General features: G+C 39.9%; 1 protein-coding gene across 1 annotated transcript in view; it reads right to left on the reverse strand.

Annotated features, from left to right (window-relative positions):
* Nucleotides 1–27,540, reverse strand: part of ZPBP (zona pellucida binding protein) — a 759,369-nt gene that overhangs the window by 174,813 nt on the left and 557,016 nt on the right. The window contains exon 6 of the mRNA XM_085606618.1: nucleotides 2,401–2,471. Within this exon, the coding sequence (XP_085462744.1) occupies nucleotides 2,401–2,471 (71 nt within the window). The remainder of the gene's footprint in view (nucleotides 1–2,400; nucleotides 2,472–27,540) is intronic.

Genomic DNA, 27,540 nt, shown 5'->3' on the forward strand with positions numbered 1-27,540 from the left:
TGGAGAAGATGATAAAGTAGCCTTTATTTTTCTTGCTAGAGATTGTGAAGACAGTAATTTAACAACATCCTCCTCAATGGGAATCTGCATCGTTTGTTCTGCCGCTACTTCTGGAAGAACTGTCAAAGAAGAAGAATGTACCAATACACTAAACCACACTCTACCATGATTGAAATACACGTGATTTCAGAACAATGCTTTAAAGATGATGACCAAGTATCAGCAAAAGTTCACAATATGTCACTCACCCCCACCACGATGGGGACCGTATAAAACTAAGCAACGAACATCATCCCAAGTCATTCTTGGCCATTTGGTGAGATGGCATGCAGTATTAGAACACCGACAGGTCTTACAGAGGTCTTACCCTGCAGCAGGTAACATACAGGTTTTCTGCAACAGCAATTATTGGCTAGCACCCATGGAAAATCCGCATTACTATAATTTTGATAGGAATTTGAAGGGGGCGGGTTGGGTGCCTAATTCTAGGGCACCCCAGTGCCCCTCTGAAACCAGCTTTGCAATTTGCATTCTATCGGTCAGCGTCTGAGGTGTACTTTTGCATTCATGTGTATTTTGAGCGTCCTCATATGCTGCTAAACTCTTTCCAGATATTTACCAGAAGCCTTGCAGAAGACCACTTACTTCCCTTGTACAGCTATCCACCATTCGGTCTTGGCAAAGAGGAGACGTCAATCAGCACTAGCCCTCAGAGTTAACACACTGTCTTTACTGTTAATACTACTTGAAATATAGTAAGAATGTATTAACTTGAAACTTGCAAATGTTCAAGTAATGAAAATAGGAGAAACAAGGACAAAAGATGCAAACGTTTTATTGAAACTGTGTAAACATCTAAAAAAATGTTAATTTTTTTTTTTTTAAAGATCCCTTGACCTCTTTACTAAACAGTCATAGAAGTTTAAGGGCCTCATGTAGGTAGCATACCAGTTACCACTTCTTAAATACCGAACGTTACCGAATCGGTATTTAAGAAGTGGTAACTCGTATGTAGGTAATGAGTCGGTAATTTTTACCGATTCGTTACAATTCGGTAATTACCGAATCGGTATTTACCGATTCGGTAATGAGGCATACCTTCCCATTGAGGGGAAGGTATGCCTCATTACCGAATCGGTAAATACCGATTCGGTAATGGTGGAGAACATGCAAGGGTGGCAGGGTGTCACATTGACACCCTGTTGCACCCCTGATTCGGCCATGTGTGCACATGTGGCACACATACATGCCCTAAGGGCATGTATGTCTGCCACATTGCACACTGCTAAGCGCTGAAAAATGCTGATACACATACATTAATTATTTACCACCAACTATTAGTTGGTGGTAAATACCGACTCCTAAACACACCCACACACTCCCCCTACATCTCATTTTTGGATTCAGAATTTACCGAATCGGTATAATTACCGAATCGGAAAAATTACCGATTCGGTAACATTACCGATTCGGTAATTTTACCGATTCGGTGAATTCCGAATCCAAGAATTGTCCCCCTACATACCAATAGCCAAAATACCGGTCGGTAACGGTATAATTACCGAAAATCGGCCGTTACCGACCGGTATTTGGCGACCTACATGAGGCCCTAAAAGAGGAAAAGACATAGGGCCATATGTAGGTAGCCTAACACCAGTCGGTAACGGCCGATTTTCGGTAAATATACCGTTACCGACCGGTATTTAGGCTTTTGCTATGTAGGGGGAACATTTCAGGATTCGGTAATTTACCGAATCGGTAAAATTACCGAATCAGTAATTTTACCGATTCGGGAAAATAATTCGGTATTTAGCACCAAATATATGTTGGTGCTAAATACCGAATTCATTGCAAAAAGCAATGTTTTGCTGGACTAACAGTGCCATGTGGCAGACATACATGCCCTTAGGGCATGTATGTGCGCCACATGTGCACACATGCAGGAATCAGGGGTGCAACAGGGTGTCAATGTGACACCCTGCCACCCTTGAATGTGCTCCCCCCATTACCGAATCGGTATTTACCGATTCGGTAATGAGGCATACCTTCCCATTGATTCAATCAATGGGAAGGTATGCCTCATTACCGAATCGGTAAATACCGATTCGGTAATTACCGAATTTCTCCGATTCGGTAATATTTACCGAATGATTACCTACATACGAGTTACCACTTCTTAAATACCGAATCGGTAAAGTTCGGTATTTAAGGAGTGGTAACTTGTATGCTACCTACATATGGCCCATAGAGCGGTATTTGAAAATGTATATCTGAAGGGCAAAGTGATTCAGGGTCTTAACACTGGCCAATTCCACTGCAGAGAAATCAGCATGCAGTACACACCAGAAGTGCTAACAGAATTTATGCGCACCATTGTTTTCTGTGACAACTGTACCATACCTTATTTAGTCTGTCCATTGCAGCACAATTGCTTGAACAAATCACTTCATCAGGCGAATCTAGGGCAAAAACTGAAGTACAAAAACAATGCATGTTAAAGCGGGAACTTCAACTTAAGTAAAAGTTCAACAGTTATTTTCCAATGCAGATATGGTTTGTTTCTTCCTCTCTACCTCTGCGTTGTCCACCCACTCTTCTTCCTCCTCTTTTTTTCTCTACTCCTATCACACAGTTCCAATGCTCCTTGCTCTTGAGGGTTCTCTCTCTCGATACATATATAAATAGACCAGTGATATCATTTCATCTTTCCAATAATTAACACCCTTTCTTCACCAAAATACCATTAATCATAACTTGCAAACCATGTTTATGGACACGGTGTCTTTGTGAGCTATAACATGTCTCCATTCTACCGTCTGAAACAAATCTAATTAATTTGTGTGCGATTACACAGATCTGTAGTGGCTACATCGGGCATAAAATATAAAAATAAAATCAAAAGGTTTTACTATCATAGAGGGACCGATAGGTTGTATTGTGTTAATTACTCTCATTCTGGTAACATTTTCTGCAATATTGCTCAATATCGATTGTTGCAATGTACCACAGAGGCCCATTTCACTTTTGCTAGATTAACCATTTCCTGTTCTCAATATATCTAAAGCATACTAAATATCGAAGGAAAAGCCAAAATAGGCAAACCATTAATTTCAGGCACAGATTTTCCCAGTAGGGACTGGCGCCCTACAGCTGTAGGTTGTGATTACATAAAGCACAGCTTACCCTAAAGTTGTACGACCCAAATATCTGTTCGACTCATTTTGTTCTAGCCTTCCCCTAAATTAACAGGCCACGATATTCACTGTATTCGATTCATTGCAAATGTCTGAGCCCACACCCTCCAAATCTGGATTTTCAAAATATTTTTTCATCCCCTTTTGCAGGATTACACAACTGTTTTTTAAACAGTTGAACAATCTTCTCCCTTCTCTCCTGCTAAATGTAAACCTCTGCCTAGCCAATAAATTAAACACGCATTTGCAATGCAATCGGTCTCGCCTTTGGGACCTTATATGTATTTAGCCATGCAGCACATTAGCCTGGGTGTTGAAACATCGACTATTCTTTAACATGGAGGGAAAGTAAGCACCAAAGTGCGTGACACGCCAGGTATTGGAACACATGGAGAGAAATATTGCCTTTCAGCTGGAAATGGTATAGTCCAAAGCTCTGTTTTCAATATAAAATCAGGGCATTCGGTGGTCGTATCACTGAAAATACAAGATTTAAAAAAAATATTATTGTCTACGGGTGCTTGTGGAAGACACTTTCTATGGATTGGAATCTAGAGAATGCTAAAGTGATTCTGGTATTTTACTGACCTCTACTGGTCGTTTTCTATCAAGACAGTTAAATAGAGGGAGTTGAACAGAAAAAGTCCCTAAGCGGAAGCAGACAAGTCCTAGGGCTGATCTCCAAAGCCCACAAAATACATACACACATACGTATATACTAAAATATATACAAGAGGTCTCGAATGCTCGACCTAAAAATGAATCCCTGTGAGGTAAGATACATCACTTGTTTTCCTTTAAGTTTTATTTTCATGCAATATTTCAAAACATTGTCGTAGCATCCGAACTCAACAGACCCTCTATGAATGCTATTTCTTGTATTCCTACACATGTATTGCAATATTGTAGTTCTAGTGGTATTCACAAACCACCCACACTGTTTATTTATGTTGTGAAAAAATGACAATTCTGTGTAAACACTTGCTTTTGATTCATGCCCCATTACTTCTGAATGAAGTCGAACAGTCTGATCTCTTTCCACCGACACTTGGCTGCCGCACTGTGACATAAGTTTCACCAGACCACAACTCCTAAAGTTCCACCAAAATGAAACACTACTTGAGTGTGTAGGGTTCCCTCAAACACATCAGCCCCTGCAAAGTACTCTTCCCGTCACCATAGTCTGCTGGTTCTACAGTTTCCTCAATGAGAGAATAACCATCATGGTGTCTCTTAGAGAAAAGAATCGAAATGGCAGAGCAGCTCGTAGTGTCAGGTAAAGATGAACAAAGCAGTCCAAAGAATGATCATTTAGGGATTAAATAGTCCTTTACATATTTGTGAGGCAGTTTGCAGAGATTTACAATACTCGATTGTGTGTCAAGAGGGGTTTGTCGAAAGAGTTTGTAGGGGAGTTGCTGACTTCAAAAATACAACTAGTCAACAGAGCCAGGTTGGAGGAACATATGTCCATTGAGGACTTTGTGGAGGGAATCACGCACTTGACACTGAATCAAACTCTGTGCTCCAATGGTTTCCCTGCAGTGCCCAGGAGTGTTGCGGAGCCAGCTGTAGTGGTCTTCCTAGATTATGAATAGGTCTTTCAGTCCATCCAATGCCCTGCCTTGCTTTAGGTGTTAGAGGCGATGGGTTTCGCACTAGCTTCTTTGGTTGGTTGAGGCTCTTGTGCATAACCCTGATAACAAGGGTTAAGGTCAATGAGGTAATGTTGACGTTGTTTTGATTGGGGAGGTGGATAAGACAGGCCTGCTGCTGTTTCTAATTCTCATTGATTCACTTATTGAACCGCTCGTGTCAAGGATACATAGAGAGTCCATTATAATGGGCCTCTGATGGCATGAGATGCGGGAAGATGCATATATTTTTATGCAGGCAACATACTCTTATACCTGGCAGATGGAAAGTTCTCCTTTTGTAGAGTATCGAACATTGTTAAGCTATATGGCAAATACTTAGGTTCAAGGTGACCTGGCAAACATTCACACTTTAATCGCTCACTGCATGTGTGATGGTAAGCCAGAGGGGGGGCATATCCTATTTCAGGTTGTGAAGAGAGTGATCCATTACTTGTACAGGGATATATTTATTTAAGAAAAACCTGAAAGAGATAACACTGACACTTTAGAACTGCACCCTCCTTCTGACCTCTGATACTTACAATTCTTTCTGTGTTTTTTTAGGTTCTCATGTTGGTTACTGCTACAATAGTTTGTCCCACATGCCCCTAAATCTGGTGAATAGTGTTTCTCCCACTTTATTGATCTTTACTCATCTTAGTATAGCAGCGGGGAAGAAGGGACTGGTTTCAGATAGTAGTGACATGTCATTGAGTGCTGCTATTGAGTTATTCATCTGCATTCTGATCATTACCTCACACTCGTGGGGCAAAGGAGATCCTAGTTTGTTAACTCTTTTATTGAGAACTAGGCTTCTTTCAATGAGCGTAACAATTGAACGAATTAAGGGGCACATGCATCAAAGCTTTTTGCGATCGCAAATGGTGCGATTCGCAAAAATCGTCCGTTTGCGATTACAAAATGGGCTTTTGCGATGCACAAAACTATTTGGCATGCGCAAATTCGGTAATCGTAATTTTTTGCAATTTCCCAAAATGCGATTGCATTTAAGTAATCACACTTTGCGATTCCTTAAATGCAATGCAAGATGCATTTTCAAATAGCGATTTCGCTATTTGGGGCCGCCATTTACCGTAAAATAAAACAAAACGGTATTTTGCAAAAACATTGAAAAATGCTATAAAGTGCATTTTTCAAAGTTTCATGACACACACACACATGCCCTTGGGGCCTGTGTGTGCGCAACATGGGTGCACAGTACAATTTCAGGGGTGCAACAGGGTGTTCTTTTGACACCCTTGAAATTGCATGCGCAATTTGCGAGTACCAATTGGGACTCGCAATTTGCGCATGCAATTTCCTATTCATTCCTATCGGCTTGAAGGCCCTTAGGAATGAATAGGATGCCATTCCTTAATTGCGAGTCGCAATTAAGGAATGTATTGGAATCGTTATTTTTATAGCGATTCCTACATGTATAGGCTTTTGCGAGCCCTTAATTGTGATTCCTTAATAATCGCAATTAAGGACTTGCAAAATCCTACCTTGATGCATGTGCCTGTAAGTGTTTCTGCATTGCCAATTACTAGCATCTTTTCTAGATCCTTCTGGGACAATTTATTCAGTAATGCTGGTCACATTCACACAAACCTCTCTCTTGTTATAATGGATTTGGGTGTCATCTACATAAATGTGGTATTGAAGGTGCTGTTGTTCACCTATGCTAGCAGAACACGTAACCAAGTTATACAATAGAGGTAATCACTGTCAACAGGAGGCTCCTGATGCAGACTTCAGGCAAGTTGATTAAGTGGTTTAAAAGTACTTATTCAGAGCTGTTGACTGTGATTTATAAGGAAATAAAATAATAAATGTTGCTACTTCAGAGTAATTCCTAGACTTCCACCCTGGACTGCCCAGTTTAAGCAGCAGGTTGAAGGGGTTGAGCCATCTAGACTCTGCCTACACTTAAATGTTAAAAGCAGTAGGGAGTTGCGCGATATATGGGGGTACTTCCATTGGTTTAAAGAGAAAGTTGATGTCTTTTAGTTTGTCCAGGAAGCGTTTCTATTCTTGAGTCAGGGATAATTGCATTTTCAAATCTGAATATTAGTAAGTATCAAGATTTCAGTCTTTGGTCCTAAGGATGCAAAATGTTAATTCAACCCCCTTCCATTTTTAATGGGGCAAAGGAACCAATAAATTGTGGTAAAAGATCCATGGATCTTACTGAATGCTGGTATGATACTTTATTTCCAAATAACTGGAGCAGTTAAAGCTTCTGTTTATTAGCTTGTTTTTCAACTACGAAATTTCATAAACAGGTGTGGTTTTATTGACATCTAGATAATGCAGGGAAAAACTATGCTAATCTTGTGCATCTGATTGCTTTAGCTGGTTCAAATATGGCTTTGGATGATTAATTTCAGGACCCTGATAACAGGAGGGTTTCCTTAAACTAAGTCACTTGTTGTCAGTGGAATCCTAATTAATGTTTGAATCATTTATTTTTAGGTTTTATGGTGTTTACTCTTCTGGTGAGTGATATATCAGTGTGGGGCATCCAGGAATAGCACTACAGGTGCCTCATCCAAGGAAATAAAGCAAATGTTGTTAAATGTATTCCAAAAATGTGTCTGAACCAAGAGTCCATTTTATCCTCTTCTAAGCTGAAATCAGCACGGAAGTCTACCACTCACACATTGGGACTAATAAATGTCTTCTCAATCCCACTGATTACATAAACCGCAAAGGCTAGCTACTTTTTTATTGAAAGAAGTTATGCCCAGCCACATAAATCTTTCTTTGTACAATTATAATATTGTGTGTAAGAGTCAGCTTCTGGACATAAGTGCGATGATCCCGAAATTAAATACGCCATATCTGGATCTTATGTTTGTCCTTCCTCTGGATTGACTCTCCCCTACTGAAATTTTCCAATTTGGCTCTGGCCTCTCTGGATGTGTCTGCTCATTCTTAAAGCTCCTCATCTCTTAGGTCATGATTCCCCTGTCTGTTTAATAGAACTCCTTAGCGTGGAAAGCTGCATGCTTGATCACAGCTTCTCTGTTTTTGTTTCTGGTTTTGTTATGGTGGGCTCCTTTTTGGCCCTCCTTGGTAACTCTCAAAGTTGCTCAAACTGTGAAGTCTCCAAATGCCTAAAGCCCACCATTTTGTGAATGTTGAATTCCATCTTTCCTCTTTTCTCCCTTGAATATGGGAATGATCCTTGGTTTCTAGTGTTCGTTTTCTCCTGCTATTCTGTTAAATTCACAGGTCCAGCCCCACTTTTGCACCTCCACAATATAGGACTGTGAACCACAGACCTCTCTCCTGGGTCTTCCTTTCTTTTCTGCAGTTGTGGAACACTCATTTGTCTCCACTCTCTCTGCAGAAGACTCCTCAAGACCTGGCTATTCGAGCAGTAGCAGCATCTCCCCCCAGCGCCTTGACACCCTTCTTGCTGCAGCTGCTGTCCCACCCACTAAAACCAATGGCCCAGGTCTCAGTCCTCCCAAACCGGAACTTAAAATCAGCAATGACCATGAGTCACATGTGACTCATGTCCTCTCAGCCCAATTCGCAGAGCATGTGTAAGTGAATGTCAAATCCCTACCATAGCTGTGGATGCTATTCTGCTGTGTCTGTCTCTTCTCCTCCCTGAGGACTACCTAGCTTAAGGAAGAGCACAGAGTACAGGGTTGAGCAGCAGCCCACCTGGCGAGGACAATAATCCCTGGTCCTGTGCTCCTATGACCCATGGTCCAAGTGCACAGTGGAAAGTGCGCCAGGCACTTAAGGTGTCCCTAATGACTCATAATAATTACTCATAACTATTTACAAATGCTGCAAAATCGTAAGTGCCGTTACAGGTAGGGCATGGTAGAGCGTAAAGTGAGCTGGGCCAATATACTGTTGTGCAGCAGTTGCGGACACCACCTCGCTGCTATTGTTGGTATGTCCATCAGTCCCAAGCCCCCCATTCAACAGCTCGTATCCCGTAATTACTAGGCGGGTGAGCGAGGGTATGTGTGGGTGGTTGGCTAGAGAAGCGGATTGCTCCCTTCTGCGTGGATGCGGCTGGTGTCAGGCCAGTGTGGCTTGCACGTTTGGTGGGGACCGCTCCCAAACTCACTCCTGTTACGATCATGGCTTTAATTTCGCGCCCCCGGTTTTTAAAATCCTGCATCTTTTTGTGTTTACATTTTACTGGAGAACGTCATTGTGTCTCCCTGGAAAGTTTTGGTATACTGTTAAGGAGTGGCAAGGAAGAAAGATCTGCTGTCGCTATTCAACATAAATCATTGTACTTCAGAGGTTTATGTGGCGGACTGCTTTATTATGAGGTCAGGTCACCTAAGAGGGTTGGTACAGTCACAAAAAAGGGAGAAGACGGTCAAAAAAGCCCAAGCTCAAAAGGCCGTACCAAACATAAGTTAGATGGATCTCAAGGAACTGCCAGTTTATATTGAGGCTTTATCTAGTCAAGAACTCGTGAAATTAGTCCCCGACTTAGCTTATAACACTGCATCTAAAACACTTATTGACAACGGGGACCAGCTCGTCCGGTCCTATATTATGGATTTTTTTAAGCATATGGAAAAGTTCAAACTAAGGATGGATCGCCTTTATCCACACCCAGCACCCCAACAATTTTGTCAGTGTGCGATGGTGTATTACACCAGAGGGGTGTGGTGGGTGATTGTTTGTTCCAGTCTACTGTAAAAGTTATCCCATGTTTAAAAACGACTGCTATCCCAAGTAAGAGTGGGGACTCTCTTGTAATGGTGGTTGAGGTCCAAGCACATTCGGAGGCTGATCATGATCCTGCTTGTCATTCAGACAAGTCAATAGAACAAACAATGTTATCTGTTCAAAATATCTGTCCTTCAAAGGCAGAAGGTGTAGCGCAGGCTGTAATTGGCTATTATAGTGATGTAAATAAAAGTGATGGTGAAGTATCTGTCATTTGTTTGGATGATGTGCAATTAAACTATAGTCTCTTCCAATCAACTATATCTAAGAACGTAAGTGTCTGTAAGAATATGGGAGTGCATATAAATCAACCACTAAAGGAAAACATCAGTATGAATCCATTTAGCCCCGCTATAGGAGAGCGCAACCAATACTCTGATTTAAGACAAACTTTAATCCCCCAAAAATCTAAATTTAGAAATTCTGTCCAGGGGATTAGGAAGTCTGAACAACTGGATAACTCCCTGAATTCTGCAGATCTTTCATTTTTGGATAAATATGATGTCCCCACGTTAGCAGAAGAGAGTTCCCCTAAACAACAAAGCTTTTTGGATAACGGAATATGGCGAAATATGCTGGGTACAATGGACACAATAACAGCGCTAAATTTCCACTCTAACAAACTTGAAATTCAAGTGGATTTATTGAATACCCTAACAGTATATGTAGCAGTGATTGACAGAAAACTGCACAATTTAACTAACCTGGTGGTTAGAGCACAATCTGATGTAAATAACCAATTAACTAAATGCAGATGCACACACTTTTTGGACAACGTGTTGGAACGTTCGCACATAGTAGGGTCTCTTGTTGATGAAGTTAAGAAACTAGCTGTCCAATCAAAATCAGAAGGTCCTTTAATTTCTTATATGCGTCCAGAGACAAGGACAAGCAATGTGTGGGGCCCCCATATACATAGTTACTGGTTTGTCTGGAGATGAACGGAAGCTAGAAGTAGGTTTGGGGTTGAATATAAATATTGGTACTGATGAATGTCCTTCCGTAATAGGTAATGATAACCAAGTTTTAAACTCTACGCTATTTGGTGATGAAACTAGTGGTACCCTCGCTTTAACGAAAAGGGCTAAAAAACAGGCTGGCGAAAAGCCCGGAAGAAATCTTGGAATAAAAAAGATATATTGGCAAAAGCTAGGTATTGTTATTCTATCTTTAAACTGAGTGACAAGAAACTATTAAGGCAGGACCAATTACATATAGTTCCAGATAACCCCCATGATTTTTTCAAGATAAATCATCTAAACTCCCCTTTGAAGACACAGATACAAACTCAGAGCCTTTTAAAAGAATTTTAAAAAAAAGAGTCTGCAAGTATTACTGATGTGTCTGGCATTAACCCCTTGAGTGCCCCGCCCTTTCCACGCCCTGTGCCGGGTGTTTCATTAGCGGGCGGGGTTCATGACGAGATAGTCTCGTCATGGGCACAGCGCAACCGCGCTCCATGACGAGACTATCTCGTCATGGGCACTGAAGGGGTTAATAGTGGGATTGTGACTATGCAAAATGATAGTGTCGTAAAGAATTGGCAAGAGTGCAAACAGGTCGAAGAAAATAGTCTTGGAAAAGAAAATTGTCATTTACAAACACTGTCTGAACCAATTTCAATTATAGAGCCTACGTCTGAACCACAGGGACGTGACAATCAGAGATTACCTGGGGCCTTATTGGCTGATGGGACTAGGTCCGGGGTTACCTGCAGTCTATCATCTTTTGAAGGACCTCAGTATAACTGCTTAATAAATGAAGTAGGCTTTGCTATTTCTACAAGGGCACTGCCGGAAAACCCATCTTCAGATTCGCTGAAGATAATTTCCCACCCCCTATACAGATCAAGGGGTATCTACGACAGTCTGAATTGGAGTTCAGTTCTAGAACTGATAATGTATCTGTTTTTTAGTCATGATCCTATTGTTTTTAATTGCAATGATTTTTGATAATCGAGCAACAAAGAACTCCATTTGTTTACACATATCCCTATCAGTTGGTCCCATTCAAGGACTTCACCTGCACCTCCCCCAGGAGGTTGCAAAAATGAGAACAAGGAGAGATAAAGGCTTTGTTTAAAATATAGGATAATCTGATAAAGTAAGAACTTGGTTTAATGAGTACAATTAAAACGGGCACAACACAATGACTGATCAACAGTTTACAAAGTAATCATAACACCAGAATACAATCTTAACAGCACACATTGCCTCAGAGGAATATGTTGAATCAATGGGGTTCACTAAACAATTAAAGAGATACAAAAGAAATGAAGACTAAACACAATTAAATCATAACACTTTGATCAAATAGGTGCATATAACCTTTCCGTGCTACCAATTAGAGCAATGAACCGTATCCCTTCCAGACTACCAATTCGAGCAATGAACCCCTCATCTATTATGATTCCAGGATCTTTTTCCTCAAACTTCTATTCACCTTCTACCACAAGATGTGGTTTTGGGGAAATGGTTGTGGCGGTGGTAGTGCAGTTCATTTATATATGTAGAAGAAATCACCATTTCAGGAAAGAACCATGAAGTACAATATGTACCAGGAGTGGAGCAGGTAAAAGTAACGCAAAGTCATAGGACCTATGACACACAGATCTATGTAACGGGGCTTCAGTTTCCTGGACTACCATGCATGTTAAGTTGTAACGAAGATTGCCAAACCCACATTCCAGATGATTGCACTAAAGCCAGCACACTATACAAGTAAGCCTGGCTAATGGCGTCTTCCTTAGCCTTTAGCTATTTCTTGGTATTCTTCTTTAACGAAGCAAATCATATTCTCTGCTTCATGGATTAATAAGGTAGAAGAAATACTAAAATCAGAAGCTCTTGAAGATTTATGTAACGCATTAGGATATGCAAACTCAGCCAACAAAAAGAAATTCATGGGGTCCAGGCCATTTCTCTTGAGGTACACACAGAGAGATGTTTCTTTACTGTTTTCTTTGCCCTTCATTACTGACCATCTGCCTGAGAATGGTGAGCAAAGGAATGGGTACAAAACCATTTCCAGTAATCATTTGGTGTCCTTTAGGAACATGAAGATGAATCTGGGACATCTGTCTGTGATTGTCAGTTATGGCTAGACTTCATCAACAATTTTGATATTCTTTGTTTACAGGAGACTTGGTTACTGGACGCATTGCATATTGACGGCTTTAAAACATATCATACACCTGCTCTGCATTCAGTACATGGTAGACATAAAGGGGGGATTTGTATTTATATGTCAAATATGATGAAAGTCCAGAAGATAAAAACATTAAAGTTGACCCCTTATTATCAAATTGTCAACATCTACCTCTCCACGCAAATTGAGGTAGTGATTATTAACTTTTATAACAACATTGACAAGGGTCATTTTGTAGGTATACTAAAAAGCCTCCTGGATTTTTTAACTAACATGGTTGTTTCTAGAGGAAAGGATGTGATTACGATTTGGGGTGGGGATTTTAACACTAGTATTTGCCGAAAATCTGAATGTGGGTTTCGGGATATTGATACAGTCTATAATGCCCATGCAGCCCACTTTGCTCACTCAGATAGAGGAGAAAGTTTGAACGAAGTGATGGCAACCTTTGATTTAGGCTTTGCTAACACACTGTGCTCACCTCCAGTTGAGTTTGGTCCCACGTTCATTGGTCGTGGACTTAATTCTCTGATAGATTTTATTGTTATTCCAAATCGCTATGCTAACTGGTTTGATCAATTTTGCACTCATCCAAATAGCCTGAGCAACCATTTGCCGTTAAGTATAAACATTCTACTTCCAATTAAGAGTACATTCTCGGTCATGGAAAGTTTGGCCTGGAGTCAAGATATCATATTGGCCCGCCAAAATGGTTTCTCCCTGAGTTGGGGCAGGAAGGACCCAGAAGCATTGAATATAAAGATTATAACAAAGGCTCTAATTCCCATCACTGAGTGTCTGCAAGAAGGGACATCTCATAGGGACATCCTGAATGCATTTTCTGTAGTTACCTCGGTGATACAGAACTTGCTGAATCACCCTACAAGGGCCCCACCCAATAAATATCAGGGCTGGTTTGATAACAAGTGTTCTAAAACATATTCCTTGCTAAAGGCTGCCCTTCATAAAGCAGAGGGATTACAAGGAAATTAGAGCCTGTAGGAAGGCCTATAACTTGGCTAGGATTAATCGTAAGAAAGAAATCAAAAATCTAGCCTGGAATAACTTATATGAGGCTTCCTTACGTAGAGATTGTATCTATTTTTGGCAGGCAGTTAAGGCACCATTTTTTGCTAAAAAAGAGGAAGCAAGAGTTGAGATAGCGATCGATGAGCCTTCATGGGTAAATTTATTTTCTAAAGTGTACGGAAATAAGAGCAATGAGGAAACCACCTTATCCCAGGAACCTTTTTTACCCGGTTTATTGACTCAACGCCTATTGATATCCACTTTACACATGGCAAAGTGCTGGTGGCAATAAATGAGAGCAAAAGAGGCAAAGCCCCAGGCCCAGACGGGATCCCGATTGATTTATATAAAAGTACAACAGAGCTTTGGTCCCCATTGTTAACCCAAGTTTTAGAAGCCTGTTGTGCTATGGGGTTCATTAAATCCTGGTCGGAGTCTGTGATAATACCAATCTTTAAAAAAGGGGACCGGGAAAACCCAGCATGTTATCGTCCTATCTCTCTCTTAGATTCTTTTATGAAAATTGCAGGAAGGGTTGTCCGGAATAGACTTCAGCAGTGGGCCGAGGACAATAATATCTTGAGTCGGGTCCAATATGGGTTCAGGGAGGGGATGGGTACTATTGAGCGGGTTTTTAAACATTTCCCTGATACAGGGGAAATATACTCAAGCCAAGGCAGGGAAATTATTTGTGGTATTTGTAGACCTTACTGCCGCTTTTGATTGTGTTGATCATAGTAGATTACGGAGTATTTTAGAGGATCTAAAAGTCGACCCCCCTTTAGTGCAATTTTTGAGACAATTATACCTGGGGGCCTCAGCTAAGGTGAGGTATGGATTAAAGGGAGAGTGCACTAAAGCATTCCGTGTGGAGAAGGGTGTAAGGCAAGGCTGCGTATTGGCCCCGTTCCTCTTCTCATTATATACCAATGCATTGGAGGAGGAATTGGTGGCCAGGGTGATTGATTCACCGAAAATTAAGAACCAGCAGATTGTCTCCCTTCTCTATGCGAATGATGCGATGCTAATGGCCAGAACCCAGCTTGGCCTTCAGAGGGCCCTGTTAACTTATATTGATTTTATGGATAATAGGGGTCTAAAAATAAATGTTACAAAGACTTTTGTGATGTCTTGTGGAAAGGGGAAGAATAAGTGTAGAAGCTTAGCTACGGGGGACGGCAGAATTGAATCAACTAAAACGTTTTCTTATCTTGGAATTTTGCTGGAGGATTTGGGTTCCTGGGGACCAGCGGTTAAAAGAAGGACGCTTTTGTTTAAAAGGTCAACCGGGGCATTGATGCTTTTTTCAAGAAAAATGGGGAAAAGGCCCCCGGGACTATTATTGAAAATTTACCAAGCAAAATGCATTAGCATTGCCATATATGGGGCGGGGATCCGGGGTTTTCACGACGTTTCGTCAATCCAAGTGGTTGAAAACGCTTTTTTAAGGTTCATTTTAGCCGTTCCCCGGAGTTCTTCCATTTTTAATTGTCATAACGAACTGGGAATTTCCCATATCTCCGATTTGATTAAAATCCAACCAATTTTACTTTGGCACAGAGTTTGGACATCTCCTAGTTTAGGCCTGAATCGTGAGATTATAAAAGATTCTATGGGATTAGATCAGGCAAAATAAATCTCCTGGTTAAACTATATAAGTAATTTATCGCATGATTTATGTAGACCTGATTTTTACTTTAATCCAGACACTATGAGCACTTTATCGAGAAAGGAGCTTACATCCTTATGCTTAAATCATTTTGAATCCCTTAGATTAATGGCAGAGATAAGTAAAAATTCTGTGACTCAGCATCAACTGAGTCTGTCTAGTAATTCTATTCAGCTCTATTTAGTGTGCTGCTTACAGGAATTTGATAGATATATACTGACAAGGCTTAGATTTGATTGTGTCCAGCGCCTGGTTTCTTTTCCTGCTACAAATGACTGGTCCAGGAATCTCTGCCACTGTCCTTGTGACAACGTTACATCAAAAACAACAATGCACGTTGTTCTTTTTTGCAAATTTTATGTTAAAGAAAGAGCTAGATGGAATAAGCCTATTTTAAAGCAGGGAGGTTGGCAGCAATGTCGCCCGGCATTTCTTTTTTTTAAACTATTGGATAACGTGTACTGTATTGGAGCAATGACGGGGCTCTTGAAAAGTATCTTGAGGAAAAGAAGAAGTTTAACCTGTTCACTCTAGTGCCGTAAAATTATGTATAATTGGATTAGCTGTATCTACTAAGGTATTTTTAGTGTAAATCTCAAATGATTTGTTTTTATTGTATTTTGTGCTTTTATGATTTTATTATTTTTAAAGTCGAATAAAGTATTCACTGACTGACTGACTGACTGACTGATTGTCTACTCAGGAACACCAACGTGACAGAAGATTTGTGCTAGAAATGCCTCTATGGGTCGAACTAATGGTGGCATGGTCTTGGTTTTAATGGCTAAGTGAGAAGACAGACCACATCTTTATTTTAGTCACAAATCTGAGATGGCAACAAAACTGTAAAAACAAACAACTCCCCCTTATTCACATTCAGACATAAAAAAACACAAGCATTTCAATATCAGTGAAATGTTTTGAAACCAATAAAGATTTTTTACAAATGCTTATGAAGAATCAATTATTTACACATATGCAAATGTCGCTCCCCTGCACACTGCAACGGAGCAATAAGCATTGCACAACATCAAGCAGCTCGTTGCATCCAAGTCCAAGCAGCGAGAGGAATTATGAAATCTAAATTAAGTTCAGCATCAATATATTTTTATAAAGCTACAAAACAATTTAAACATTTCAAACAGGTCCTTTCATTTTCTGGATTATTTAAAAGTGTACATGTGTAAACTACAGTAAAGATACCATTACGGATGTATAGCAGCTTTAAAAACTTTAAACGAGGCATGTGCAGAGCAGGGAAGACTAAAAAACAACATGATCACACTCTTAGATTCCCTGAGTACATAATTTACATATTCGCTAATTTCCTGGTAATTCTTTCTTAAGCTTCTGTGATACTCATTAGAGGTAGAATTTGGAGTCTGACAAGTAGTATCAATTGTCAGAGTTTATGTTCTACATTCCATATCAAATAGTTACATAAACTATTTTGTATCTATTGTTCGAAGGGCGAGAATATATTTTAGTTCTATGCCAAGTGCTGGGCTTGAATTTTTAAGAAATAGCTTAAATTCCGACTTGGACATGTATGTCAATTTCTCTTGATTTAGTTTAAAAAGGAATAAGGCAGCATAGCAATTATTTCTAAACATTTTTATAAATAATCTTGTCTATGCAAAAAAAAGTCCCTACTAAACTAACCCCTTTAAAGAGATGGCATCAGACTGAATCAAACAGAGACACCAACATAGAACTGCAGCCAGACCCAACACAAAAGTACCCACAAGATCCAATTCTAATCGGGAAGCAGCTGTGGCGGCAAGGGTATTCAAACTACATAATCTTAGAAGAATGTTTCACTAAGCGGAGTTTATAAAGGACCAACTATTAATTGGCAAATCCTCAGTCGCACATTATAGGGATCGAGAACGTTTTAAATGATACAGCTGAATTAACAATAAAAAGTGTCTGCGACCGTAGGTATTATAAAATGTTCTCCACTCATTTGCATGGTTCATTGCTTTAGTTTATAAATGGGATATATAGTTTCTTTCTGACAGATTAGAACTGAAGATTTTCCCTAAATATATGTAAGACTTAACCACCTCTAGTTTGTTAGTCCCAAAATGCTTTGTGTACTTTGTTTTCCTTAATAGATGCTTACCCTTGAAGACTAAAATTGTACTTTTGGAAATGTTTATTTGTGAAAAGTTGCAACCATTTTTGTAGTCCCTTGGGAACCAAGACTAGTCATACTATGTTATCTGCATACAGTATGCAATGTATTACCTCACCACCAACCTTGGGAGGGTCTTCCTTGTATGAAAAAAGCACTTCTGGTATATTAACTAGATATAAGGAGAATAAAAGGCTGCTAAAAGACAACCTTGCTTTAACCTATGTTTTGTTAAAAATCTTATTTAAAAGGCCTTGACTTTCCATTAAGGAGCACTTGACACCAGGTGGATGAATGAAGGACCCCTATTAGATGACGTAGGGAATGAGGGATTCCCAATATTGAACGGTTCTTTAACAGTGTGGGTCTATAAACTCGATAAAAAGCAGTTGAGAAGTCAATAAACACTGCATAGATGAACTGGCACCTTGTGTTTACATACTTTTCTGTGATAGCCTGAATAACGGAGATATTATCCAGGGTAACATAGTTAGGCCGGAAGCCTGCTTGTTCCCTAGGAAGGACACCTATGTCAGCTGCCAACATTTGTTAATGATGCAATAGACTTTTGGCAAAGATCTTTCCAGTGGCATCTAAAAGCGCATTTAGGGGTTAACTTCAGCGGGAGGCTCTATTGTCCTTTTTATAGAGGAGTAAAATACTACTACTATTCCAGGAAGGGGCAACTACATCCTAGTTATAACAATACTTAAATATCAGAGCAATAAACAGGGACCAGAGGTATTTTTTTTCAAGACCAAAATCGGAATCTCTTCTGGCTCCACTGCCCTCGAGAAAAGTGATTTCAGATAGAAGGTTTTTATCAGAGCTTCTGAGGGGAGATCATACTCATAGGTGTAGTTGACATTACAAGCCTCTATCTATCAAGGCAGCTGTGCCGGAGGTTTTATTAGCGGCAGCACACAATTTGTTTAGATATTGCATCCAAGCTGAGCAGCCAGTAGATGACAGTGTAGCCTTTTTTCTTGTTTCACAAGCTTCCCCTACCAAAGACCAACATTTCTGAGTGTTTTAGGGACATATGTAGGAACACATTTTCCCATAGACACAGAATGGGTAAAACTCTTTGATACATCTGGCCCTTAGAAACTACACTCACTTCTAAGAGAAATCCATTTTAGATCAGCTTGTTTTGATTGAAGGATGTCCTGTACCTATCCCTTTTTTTCTTTAATGAGTGTATTAGTTTGCTCCTTACTTGAGAGTAAAACAAAAATTGACATCTCATCATCCAGTTTATAACCCTACACAGATCTTAAAATCTTGAAGGTGGCATGCATGCAAATTAGTTTGCTTAACTCCATTGGGCCTCTTTTTTTTTCTTTACAACTATTTCCATCCAAAGGGAGTACTTTTCTAAGGGGCTAATAGTAATAGGCACAAAGATTAGAGCCTCTATGGCTTTACTAAGATAACTGTTTTAAGCAACCACTCTACTCTCATTCCAATGGGTATGTCCATTACAGATTTTCAGAGAAAGATGTGCCCCCTGATGTGTTGGTTCCACAGGGAGTATTTCACCATGGAAAAATCTACTTTGAAAAAAATGATGATCACTAGAGTTATCAATGACCCTAAAATTAGAGAGTAACCCAAACATAGTGTAAGAATCAATTACGTAATCTAAATAGACTGATATGTATTGCATTTGTAAGTATAATTGGCAGGCATATCATTCTCGATTCACCCATTAGAGATTAGACAATAGTTCTTAACCAAAACATACACCCTCTTGAATCTAGTTCATTTGGGACTGGAAAGGATGAGCTTGGGTTATGAAAGACTTCCAGCTTTTCGTTATCTTCATTAAATTACACAGAGGTGTTGGATATATTGGCATTCAAGTCCCGTACTATGAGTACTGCTGCCCCTCATCCAGAAAACACACTTGGGATATATAGAGGAACAATTGGCTTGCTAACAAGTTATTCTTTAAGCCAGGTGGAATATAAACATCCATCAATAAACTTTTATATACAATGAATGGCCTTGGTCGATGCCCCATGAACCTTATATCTTGTACAGATTTGAGACATGCGAAAAACTAAAACAATGCCAGATGAAGTCAGGTGGCTCCTACTCAAGGATGAAGAAGGCAAGTTAAATGTGATATATCTATCTAAATATATATCCGATGAGCTCCAAGTATCCTAGATAGAAATAATGACTGCCTTCAAGCTAGAATGAAGCACCAATGTTGATTCTATCATTTTGATCCCAGTCATGTCCCAGGAGACAATACTTAAACATGTATTAGGATTGAGATCCAAATGTATGAGATAGCGTTTGATTATAATTTAATGATTTGGCTAGACAATTCCAATTCAGGGGCTCTTGCATTTGAAATGTGAGGGGCCAAGGTAACTACTGTATTCTGCGCTTCCAAAAGAGAAACCATTTCCTTGGTGGCAGAGTTTAAATTTGCAAAAGAGCCTCCGCCTGTTTTTGAGGCGGCTTTATTACATAGAGGTCCTCATCCTCGGCTCCAACTCTTCAGCCTGGGACAACTCCTGGTGGCCGACGGCACTGGGGGCAGCCCCAACACCCACCAACCACGCACGCAACCTGGGAATCATCCTTGACTCAACGCTCTCCATGGCCAAGCAAGTCAACGCCGTCTCCTCCTTCAACACCCTCCGCATACTCCGTAAGATCTACAGGTGGATCCCGACAGATACAAGAAGAACAGTCACCCAGGCCCTCGTCAGCAGCAGACTCGACTACGGAACCGTCCTCTACGTGGGAGACCCGACCAAGCTCATCAAACGACTGCAACGCATCCAAAACGCCTCAGCACGACTGATCCTCGACGTACCACGCCACGGCCACATCACCCCCCACCTGAGAAACCTGCACTGGCTGTCCATCAACAAGAGGATATCCTTCAAGCTCCTCATCCAACCACACAAGGCACTCCACAAGACCGGCCCAGCCTACCTCAACAGACGACTTTCTTTCTACATCCCCTACCGCCAGCTCCACTCTGTCGACCTCGCATCCGAAGAACAACCACCGGCGGGAGATCCTTCTCCTACCTTGCCGCCAAGACCTGGAACATCCTCTCACTGAGCCTATGACAGACTCAAGACCTGCTGACCTTTAGGAGGCTACTCAAGACCTGGCTATTCGATCAGTAGCGCGCCTTGAGACCCTCACGGGTATGTAGTGCGCTCTACAAATGTTTGATTGATTCATTGATTGATTGACTACCTAACTGGATGCATAGGAACAACATCTATACCCCTACAGAGAAAGTAATCCCAATTCTCCATGACCAACTTGGCTATAAACGCTGAGTAGAACGCTGAGTAGAATTTTACCTTTGTGCGTGGACCCAAGTGAGATTGGAAAATATAAACCAACTGGATATTGCTACTTTTTATCAATGCCAAGGACTCAATTTCTGCAAAAGAGCTTAACAAAAATGATCTGTTCATTGCCATTGCATTCTCCACGAACAGACTAACTTGGAAAAAACTTTTGGCAGGCGACCATTAGAGTCAGCAGGACTTCATGGGCTGTACTTTGAGGTATATCCCTTAAGACATTCAAATTGTTTGCACTGTTTAGATTCTTTGGAGCTGAGAGCTGCTTAAATGAACTTGCCCAGAGGTGAAATCCTATAGTGGCAACTTCACTTTGGTCCATCAGTACCTCGACTATTTTGTTAACATTTGGATTAACAGGCTCTAAAACCTGCCTAGTTATCAAAGAAGTGCTTTTTGTGACTGAGAAATTTGACTGGGAGGACAAAGCGTTAGCAGTGACCAGGGCCACAAGAGCCCGCTGGCTTGGCCCGGACCATTGTAAGAGTCTTTAGAGTGTCTTTAGAGGCCTCAAAGTTTTTTATTTTCCTTTTTTTTTTTTTTTTTCTTTTTTTTTTTTTCAGAACCAGCTGAGACAGAAATCCAAATACAAAAATATTGTACAATACAATATGTCAACACTATCAAATGTAATACAGGCACTTTCATATATAATACAATCGCATTATAATAAAAAATAAATCCCCAAAAAATATATATATATTACAGTGATTTATTCTCAATGTGAACAGAGCCCCTTTCTCCAGTTAATAATTGGTTGCCAAATCGCCTTGCCACGCATAGCCGATTTGAGTCCTCTAGTAGAATAGATGGCGCTTTCCTGATTAAAGACACCAAGAAAGCGGGCCAAACACACTTGAAAACTTGGCGGGTCTGAGTCTTTCCACCGAGCTGCTAGTATGATCCGAAGGACCGCCGCTCCAATAAAAAGGATGGCCTCTTCCTCCCTATTTAGGCTAAGTGTATTATCAGTGCCTAACAAATATAGCGTGGGGGAGTCAGGTAACTTGTGGCCAAACACTTCATCCCAAAAATCACAGATCATTTTTTTAATGAGAGTTAATTGATCACACTCACTAAACATGTGTATTAATGTAGCGGGCCTCTATGACATCTAGGACAATGATCATTCTCTCTTTTGCCCCAAGTAAATAATTTGGCCGGGGTAAAATATAAGTTACATATAGTTTTATACGTCTGGGCTTTTAACCTAGCTGACATAAGGAGACATGATGATAGATAGAGACTCATGTCGATATCTACATTTGGGTTGTCAAGTTTCTCTGCCCAAACAGTTTCCGTATGCTCTATGTCATCTTGAAGCTTATCCAGCAATAGCCCATAAATTGTACCTATTCTAGTCGTATTTTTGCCTATAATATCGATAATTTCAATTTTTCCCAAATCAATATTGGGAGCTTTGTATTTAATAATAGATTGAATCTGCAAAAATGTAAAATATTGTCCATTTGAAAGATGAAATTTCTTTTGCAGATCTACAAATGTAGAAGCCGAATTCGCACCCAAAAAGTCACCTATAGTAATAATACCAATAGTTTGCCATTTCTTTGAGATAGCATCATAGACTAGTTCAGGTAGTAAGTTAGAGTGCCATAAGGGAGAGTATCTATTAATTTTTTAAATATGCATATATTTTGTTATTTTAAACCATATTTTCCATGCGCCAGAGATAACTTTAAATTTAATCTTTTTATAATAGCTCCGCTCCAGTTGTCTCAAAAAGAGACCTTTAACTTTTTCACCTAGGGATAACTCATAGATAGAGGGGAGAGGTTCGGCTTCAAAAATCTCTTGATTGAGATTGACTTTGAGAAGCGGAACCATCTGTTGGAGAAATGAGGCCCAAAGGTAAAACAAGATATTTGGAACTGCTAATCCTCCTTTGTTCTGAGGAAGCGAGAGAAGCTTCAAGGATCTTCTAATTTTACCCTGTTGCCACATAAATTTGGACATAACAGAGTCTAAAATTTTAAGGGCCTTCTCCCCAGGAATTAGAGGAATAGCTCTAAATAAATAGAGCACCCTAGGAAGGATATTCCTTTTTAAAAAATTTCCTCTACCAATAATGGATAGATGTAGGCTATTAACCCGGTCTAAATCTTTTTTTATAGTTTTTAATAAGGGCTCATAGTTAAGTCTGGGGATTTGTATAACATCGGGGCTTATGCGAACACCGAGGTATATAGCGGTATCGGATTTCCTACAATCGTTACAAATAATATTATCTGTACATAGCATAATTGTTTTTTCTTTATTTAATGAATATCCAGAGTAAAGTCCAAACGTTTGTGTTATAATCTCTATTTCAGACATTGCCTCAGAGGGGTTCGATGTTAATACAGCAATGTCGTCGGCATATGCCAATACTTTAGTTTGTATATTGATTAACCACTATAGGTATGATTCGGGGATTCTCTAGTAGTTTCAAAATTAGAGGGTTGATATAAAGGGCGAATAATATTGGGGAACAAGGACAACCCTGACGTGTGCCTCTTGATACTCTAATTATACTTGATTCAGAACCCATTATTTGTAATTTTGCTATTGGTTCAATATACATAGCCATTATAGATTTGACAAATTTGGGGCCAAAATTATAGCTGGTCATTACTGCCCATAAAAAATTCCAAGACACCCGGTCAAAGGCCTTCTCAGCGTCCAAAAGAATCATCGACATCTGCCCTCCCGTTGCAGACATTTTGTCAAACAGGGAAATAATTCTCCGAGTATGATCAGTCGTGCATTTACCGGGGATAAATCCATGTTGCCATGGGGAGACCAGGTGTTCAATGACCCGACCGAGCCAAATGGCCATAATTTTGGCGTATAATTTAGAGTCAGATTTGATTAGGGAAATTAGACGATAGGATGATAGTTGATCCGGAGGCTTACCCTTTTTTGGGAAAATAATTATATAAGTTTCTCTCCATGAAACAGGTGAAATACCGCTCCATTGAATCCCTAAGAAAAGACCATAGATAAGTGGAACTATGGTATGACTAAGAATTTTATATAGTTCAAGAGGAATTTTATCGGGACCTGCCGCTTTCCCGGAGGCCAATGAAGACAAGGCAAACTGAACTTCTATTAGTGTAATTTCTTTCTCAAGATCTTCTCTAATATTGTCGTCTAAAGTCTTATTTACCTCTGGGTGTTCGAGAAAATTATTCAAAAACCAGTCTAAGTCTGCCCCATTAGTTATATTATCATCCTGGTAAAGATTTTGATAATATTGTTGGAATGCGCTAATTATATCAGATGTTTGTGTAAACGACTGCGCTCCCATTTTTATCTTTGTAATAGCAGTATAGGAGATTTGTTGGCGTGTATGTAGTGCCAGGTGTTTGCCTACCTTTTCCCCATTCTCATATATTTCTTTTTGGTGTGTTATATACGTCTCAGCAGCTTTCTGATTCAAGCCAGAATTGAGTTCAGTTTTTAACACCAACAGATGATACATAACTAATTTTCCATTATCGCCGTGTGCTATTTGCACAGTATGTTCTTCCTCGACCCCAGCCAGAGCAGCCATTTGTTGTTTATAAATCTTACTAGTTTCGTTCCGTATTCTAGCTTGATAGCTGATTGTTTCGCCTCTTAGAGCCGCTTTAAAACAATCCCATACTACAATCATAGAGGCGCTATATCTATTCATGTCAAAAAACTCTTGAGTCCAGCTGGTAATGTGAGTAATATATTCCATGTTAACTAATAGCTTCCTATAAAAAGTCCAGATATAGCGTTCCCTCCTAATAGATATAAGCTTAACTGTGAGAGTTAAAGCATTATGATCAGAGATGATTTTAGGTTCCTGAGTAATTGAGGCATTGTTCACCAGATCGTTTGTGGTAAGAAAATAGTCAATTCTAACATATTTGTTGTGGGGACAAGAATAGTAGGTGTAGCCAGGATCCGAATAATTTTTAAGCTCCCAAATATCATTTAAACCAAAGCTGTCGCAGAGTCTAGAAATAGCTTTAAAAACTCGGGGCTTACGGCCTTTATAATGTTGGCGTATTTTGCTGCAAAATTGGGGGCCTAATGAAATATTTAAGTCGCCGCATAAGATAAGTGGGCCCTGAATTGCTGCTAATTCGAGCTCAAGTAACTCAAATACAGTCGGGTCATCTTGGTTAGATCCATAAATAGAGCAGATAGTAATGCCTAGGCCCAATTTAATAATAACCCATCTGCTCTGAGTATCTGCTAATTTGAAAGTAGCTTGCCCCAGAATTTTTTTAGCAAGCACAGCTACCCCCCTAGTATTCGATGTTTGTAAGGTATATGCTAGTAGATTATATCCCCTAATTTTAAGAAGATGCCTCTTATCCCAGGGCAGATGCGTTTCTTGAAGACAGATAATATCTACTGGGTTTTGGTATACTATCTCGCACAGCCGTTGGCGTTTATCTCTATCTAAAAGGCCTGAAACATTCCAGGTTCGAATAGTTAACTTTGCCATAATCCTATATTTCGTAACCCATAGTATGTCAGTAGTCTTAGGTAACCAAAGTGATATGTTAACGTTAATTTGTATATGAATACCTTAATCCCTAAAAGTAGTATTAATAAAGTTAAAAAAATGATGTCTGTCTTAATTCTGATTCTGTTCTTAGATTTTTTTTAAAATACTGCCCCCCTACCCCCCATCCACCACCAACCTCTCCTGACACCCCCCCACCCCACCTCCCTGTGAGACGTACTGGGTCATAGAGCACCCAGGTATAGGTGCCGGTGTGAGCAGTACGTCGCGGCAAGCAATGCGGCCGGATCAGCAATGTATACTTTTGGGTTAAGAAAAAAAAATTTAAAAAATTAAGTTATTTCACTTTATAATTCTCATAACCCAGGCTATAGAAAGTAAAATACTTTTCTACCTCTATTTAATTTTTTATCAATATCAATATACTGCTAGTGTCCATTCTTTTCTTCTGTGCCGCTATGTTATTTTCTGGTGTTATGCTTAGTTGTCTCAGTAATTTCTTTCAGGTAGGATCAGCCTGAATATCACTTATGAAGTTTTTAGTTGTTCCTTTATAGATGAGTTTAAGACGAGCTGGATTTTGCAGAAACACGGTTGCTCCGATTTGCTCAAAAGGGGTGAAAAGTTGCCTCATTCGCCATCTTCGCTCTACTGTAGCGTGGGCAAAGTCCGGGCGAGCGAAGAAGGTAAACCCCTTATATTCTTTTTTATTTGAGGGTCTGGCAATATCATCGATTTTTTCCCTTAAGATAAAATTCCCGAAGTAAACTAACATTGCTCTCGGATATTGTGGAGTCTTATGTTTCGGGAGTGCCAAGGGGAAACGATGTGCTAATTGAATCTCTTTATTCATATCCCAGGTTTGAAGTTCTGGGAAGGTTGTTTTTAGTAGATCAGCCATAAACCCACTTGGGTCTTTGCCCTCGGCGCCCTCAGGAATGCCAAGAAAGTGCAGGTTGTTTCTCCTGCCTCTATTCTCTAGATCTTCTACCTTTTGCATCAAGTCTTTGATAATGCCATCATGCTCTTTTTCCTGGGATTGGAGTTTGGTGACATCGGATTCTAGATTTTCTGTACGGGATTCAACAGAGGCCATAGGATTCGATATTTCGGTGCATGTTTGACCAGTTTTATAAACAGTACCTTGCAATTTTTTTGTATGGCCGCCTGAGTCCTATTACTATCAATTTTAACGTCTTTATGAAAAAGTTTAATGTTTTTTGTTTTCCATGTACACTTTTTACTTATTTATTGAATTTACCTGTTCTTTTTCTTTAATGAAGATTTTTTGTTCTTTTTAGCTGTAGGAGTAATTATATTAAAGAGCTCAGATGTATTATTATATTTTTTCTCCAGGAGTGTATTTTTTTTGCACATTTGAACTCCTCTTTTGAAATGCATAGGTGGTTGTGACTGGCTCAAATTGAATCATTTCCCCTTCCTCTTTAAACTGGGATCTTAATAAGAAGCTCCTGTTGCGTTCTTTTTATTCTTCATCTTTGTACAAATTTCTCCTGAAGACCCTGGGGGCACAGAATTTGTTCAAATATGAATAACCATGCCATTGTGTGTAGATGACATACCAGTTATTGTGGAAGGCCCTTTCCAATTGTTGCTTAGGCCTTCACAGTCATAGAGCACACGCTTTGCTATGTAGCTGCCAGCATCAAATTGGTTTACATTACCCTCTGTTAGCTCTTCATTGCTTGACAATAAACGTTGAAGAATCAAGGATAACGTCTCAAGAACATGATTGGCATTTGCCAACGATTTCTCTAACAGCGCTAGAACTAAACTGAGAATTCTCCTCAAACATTGGAGAGACTCCGAGACCTGAAAATTCTCTACCGGGGCTTAAAATGAGGCTTGATATCCCAGATAAAGATCTGGTGAGTGATCCAACAGCAAAGGGGTTTCTCGGCAGGGAATACTACTAGAGATTAAGTGCAATTTTTGCAGTTTTTTTCTACTGATACTTCTGGAACAGATCTTTTCTTCAGTGGCTCATCCATCGCTGGACCATTTGTCTCTAAATTATCCACATTTATATCTGGTAGAGTAAGGTCTGTAATGGACTGTAGTCATAAAACAAATTGTTCTTTCTGCACAGATGCTGGTATAGGACTATTTGTAGGGTTGACCTGGGCCCCTTATTGGCAG

This window comes from Triturus cristatus, chromosome 5_2 (assembly GCF_964204655.1).
Source record: "Triturus cristatus chromosome 5_2, aTriCri1.1, whole genome shotgun sequence".
Classification (NCBI taxonomy): domain Eukaryota; kingdom Metazoa; phylum Chordata; class Amphibia; order Caudata; family Salamandridae; genus Triturus; species Triturus cristatus.